The sequence below is a fragment of the Rhinopithecus bieti genome, unplaced genomic scaffold, assembly GCF_001698545.2.
Source record: "Rhinopithecus bieti isolate Rb0 unplaced genomic scaffold, ASM169854v2 scaffold_64249, whole genome shotgun sequence".
In the NCBI taxonomy this organism is placed as follows: domain Eukaryota; kingdom Metazoa; phylum Chordata; class Mammalia; order Primates; family Cercopithecidae; genus Rhinopithecus; species Rhinopithecus bieti.
Window position 1 is genome coordinate 1,018 of NW_016824140.1, and position 4,730 is coordinate 5,747.

General features: G+C 43.8%; 1 protein-coding gene across 1 annotated transcript; it reads right to left on the bottom strand.

The window, feature by feature from the left end:
• Positions 1 to 671: 671 nt before the first annotated feature.
• Positions 672 to 3,697, bottom strand: LOC108522024 (microcephalin-like). The gene has a single exon (XM_017862123.1). The coding sequence runs from the start codon at positions 3,581 to 3,583 to the stop codon at positions 2,513 to 2,515; it is 1,071 nt and encodes a 356-aa protein (XP_017717612.1). The 5' UTR covers positions 3,584 to 3,697; the 3' UTR covers positions 672 to 2,512.
• Between the last annotated feature and the right edge of the window lie 1,033 nt (positions 3,698 to 4,730).

Consider the following 4,730-nt stretch of genomic DNA (forward strand, 5'->3'; position numbering starts at 1 on the left):
GCCTGGCCAACATGGTGAAACCCTGTCTCTGCTTAAAAAAAAAAAAGGCCGGGCGCGGTGGCTCAAGCCTGTAATCCCAGCACTTTGGGAGGCCGAGACGGGTGGATCACGAGGTCAGGAGATCGAGACCATCTTGGCTAACACCGTGAAACCCCGTCTCTACTAAAAAAAAATACAAAAAACTAGCCGGGCAAGGTGGCGGGCTCCTGTAATCCCAGCTACTGGGGAGGCTGAGGCAGGAGAATGGCGTAAAACCCGGGAGGCGGAGCTTGCAGTGAGCTGAGATCTGGCCACTGCACTCCAGCCTGGGGCGATAGAGCGAGACTCAGTCTCAAAAAAAACAAAAAAATAAAAACAAAATCAGCTGGGCATGGTGATGGGTGCCTGTAATCCCAGCTACTCGGGAGGCTGAGGCAGAGAATTGCTTAAACTTGGGAGGCGGAGGTTGCAGTGAGCCACAATCATGCCACTGCACTCCAACCTGGGCAACAGAGCAAGACTACTTCTCAAAACACAAAAAACAAAAACAAAGCAAAACCAAAATTGTTTCTCCCTCAGTTCCCATTCTACTAATGTACTGAAGCTCTTTGTAACTTGTTTTTGAAACCTTTTTTACACTCTATCTTAGATATTGACAATGGCAACAAGTAAAAGTGAACTGAAAACAGAAATGGAAAAAAGCCCTTTATTTCAACATTAAAGATTTGGAGGTACAGTTTGCTGTACAGAAGTTTTCACTCCTCCATAATTTCACCAGGTATACAGTGTGCATCCCTGACACTGAAACTGAAGGCCTTATGGTTTCATCTTGTAAGGCAGATTCCCAAAGAGAATTGGTTTACCTGAGTCCCAGGGGGCTGATAGTGGACATTTTAAAACATTGATGACTCTTTATTACTATAAAAGAAAAGGGTTAGATTTAGGCTAGCCAACATGTTAAGTCTTTTTATGTCCTAGAACCCAATGATTTCCCATCTCTCTGTAATGGCATGAAGTAAGGCAGATGACTCTAGAAGATCCTCTTAACGCTAGGGCACACAGTTGCACCAGAGCCCTGTCTGGACACTCCTGCCTGATGGCCTGCACCACTGAGCGAAAAAACCTCTCCATCTCCACCACGGTGTCATGGGTCAACTAGTGCTGGCCCCTCATCCCCTTCTACTTACTCCCACCGCCGGAGGCTGTCAACGCAGGGGCAGCGTTCTAGAACATAAAACACACCTGCTTCTGAGGACTAGCACACTCCCGACAACATGGGGATTTTAGGCCATGCCATACTGTTTGCTACCAGCTTTTTGCCACTTAATTAACATTTGCATGTCATTATTATTCAAAAGCTTAAAAAATACACAAGATGAAAACTGGAAAGAAGGAGAATGTAAACTTCAGAACAGGATATTCTTAACTACCAAAAGAATTTTACACATCTATTGTTTTATATTAACTTTTGAGTCAACATTTTAAAATAAATATTTTGAAAACACATACTAAGGCTAATGGAACATAAAACACAGTTTCTTGTCAAATTTAATATATGTTCAGAAAACCAAGATATAAATAGCAGGCTAAAAATACACAAAAGTATTTTCATTCTTTTTGTGAAACAGTTTTGGGGAGTGTATACTCAAGGAAAAGGTATGTAACACATCTGTGATGATTTCAAACCCTACTGTGACTTCTCCACCTTCAAAGAGGCAGGTAAAACATTTGTAGAGCAGAGAAATCACGCAGAGTGAATGCGTTCTTACTCAAAATTTAACCTAATCTTTAGGTAAAGACAGCCAAAGTTTAAGATTTCTTCAATTTTGGTTGCTGGAACCTATTTGTGCTTGTAACTGTGAAGTGCAAAATTTTTTATTGTTGTGACTTTTGCTACAATGATATAGTTTATTATTAGAGTTATAATTAAATTATGAATAGGAATAAATCTTTTCAAGTGATGCTTCAAGCAAAATAAGTACAAGTCAAACAAGGACTGTTACAAATGAGCAAAAATGTTTTAAAAATGTTTCTTCATAGTTAACACTGACCAAAGTTTCTTCAAAGATCAATATTGATAACGGATTTCTAAATGTACTTTTTCATACTTCCTCTTTGATACAATCAATGGCTTAAGCTACCTTAATTTCTTTAAATAGCCTATTAAGAACCTAGGTTTTAAAAAACCCTTTATTGTATGCATCTTTACACACGCTGCAGCGCAAGACTCTAATGGAACAAAGAAAAAGACTTCACTCCCCTCAGTTATTCATACTACAGACTACTTATCCTTTTGACCTATAAGAAGGAAAAGTCTTGGAGAAACAGATTCATAACAGACTTGATCAGTAAGTCTAGAAGTTCCACAAGACAGCAAGTCATCTATCTATTCCTAAAGAGTTTATCATTGGAATGATCAAATGCATATTCTTTAAGTAAAAACTGGGGGTAAGTTATGAAAAAGTTGTGATAAATTTGAACTATGGATGCACTGTTACATGTTTATTTAGAAAGATGACTTGGAAAAGGAGGTTCACATACTTCCACTGTATCCTCCGGGTACGTTCTCCTTTTCTTCTGCAGACCTCTCCACGCTACAGTCAACTACAGAATGTGGCTCACGTTCACTCGAGGCTTTGCCTTCAGAGGAGTTTGATATTTTGGAAGTGGTACCTTTGTCCTGTGTGCTTTTCAGACCAACCGCTTCTTTCACTTCTTCAAGGATTCCTTCCAAAGGAGTTAAATCACCATCATGTCCTTTTGGAAGAGCGGGGTCCTCAATGGTGTAAGAAAAGCCATTGCCCTCTGGGCATGCGTCTTCTTTCTGCTGAGGCCCAGCCTGTCTACAACACCTTAAGGTTTCTTCAGGGGCAGAGGATTCCTCAGAAGTCACGCAACTCAAAGTTGCACAGCCTTCTCCATTTGCAGTTTTCTGAGGACTGGAGATGGTTTTTGCTGTGAAACTGGTAATGTCAACTGTTCTGGTTTTTTTACCAAGGCAGGAAAAATCAGACATTTCAAATATGCTTGTTCTCTCCTTCTTAGAAAGACTTCTGCAGCTGAACTGAGCAGGGTTTGATGGCAGCTGAGATTCGGGAGGAAGATTCTCTGAATTCCTTTCCTTAAGATTATCAGGTGAAAAATAGTCATCATATGAAGACTCCCCACAGCTAAGAGCCTCGAGTGCAGGTTCCGCCATGCGCAGCCGGCTGCCTTCTGACCTGCACAGCTGCAGCCTCGGCATGATAGATCTCCTGATGCTCCTCTTTCTCTTGCATTTTTCCTTTGGAGGTGAATGGAAGCCATATGATACTCTTTTTGTCTTTACTGAGGAACTCCTGGGTCTTGAATGTATCAAAAGGTGGCCTTTTGTTGAAGACAACGTAGGAGACAAACGATACTTCTCTTCAAACGTCTCCTGAGACGTACCTGCAGCCTGCTTTTGGTCAGGGGTGACTATTTTACCCACAATATTTCTTTGCAAGTTTATTTCTTCCTTTGAAAGATTACTCAGAAATTTTTGAGGACTTGATTTATCAAGGTGAGCGAAAGATGGTGATGAATGAATATTATTTGTTTTCAATACAAGTGAAGAAACACACATATCACTTTTAGTGTCATTAATGAATCCTCCCAACTTCCTTTCCTGATTTCCACATCCTGAGTTTCCACAAAGATCATCAAAAGACGAGTGTAAGCCAGCAATGGATTCATCTGGAAAACATTAACGGAGAGCTAACTTTTAAAAGTGGTTTAAATTATTCTAAATTCAATTTTCAGTTGACCAATAAAACATTACTTTTAAAGTACAGCTATTAGTTAAGAAGACTATTAACCACATTTGGGTTCTTCTCATTTCCATTTAAGAGTACATTTTAGGCCAGTATTTTTAACTAGAAAACCTGGGCTTTGATGAGTGTATGGCACAGTGGTGGGGATAGAGAAGAGGGGTAACAAACTTCTAAAAATTTTAGGCAAATTTCCATATGCATGTGCACATTTTCCCCAAAGAGCTTCCATAGTTTGTCGCTAAATTTTCCAGGAGATCAATAATTCTAAAACCTAAGAATGACTGCTGTAAGGTCTAGGGAAAGTTCTAGTCTTGTGTGAAACATTCCCTCAATGAACACAGCTCACCTTTNGCCCGCGCCTCAGGTGAGTGAGCGCCTCCGCCGGGCCCGCGGGGGGCGCGCGGCGCCGCATGCGGGGCGTCGCTCCTTTGCCCTGTTCCTTCCCGGTATCATCTCCGCGGCACGGCGAGGCCCTGGGGCCCGTGCTGCCTGCCTCCCCGTACCCCGGGGCCCCTCTGCCCCGCCCCGCCCGTCGGACCCAGGTCAGCCCGGCTTTCTTCGGCGGCTCCCCGAGCCCAGACCGCCGGCGACAGCGTGCGGGCTGCAAGAGAGCCTCCTTCTGGGCTCAACGCCCTAGGTCACAGGGACGCCCCCCGCAGGCGCGAACCCTTCTCTCGCTCCGGCTCTGCAGGTAGCAGAGCTCGGTGGGCCTTGGGGTTGTTCATCCATCTACCTCGCCCTCTCCAAGAGCCCAGATGCTTGGAAGAGGGACCGTGAGCAGCCCTTGCAGCCATCCGGCCCCAAAGCAGCAGAGGGCATCCTCTAACGGGACCCTACGACTGCCCTACCGGGGAGAGGCTTCTTAGCCCCACTTAACAGCCGAGGAAACTGAGGCACGGAAAGGTGAAGTGCCATGCCCAAGGTCACGCAGCTGACAAGTGGCAGGGTCAGCTCTCAACT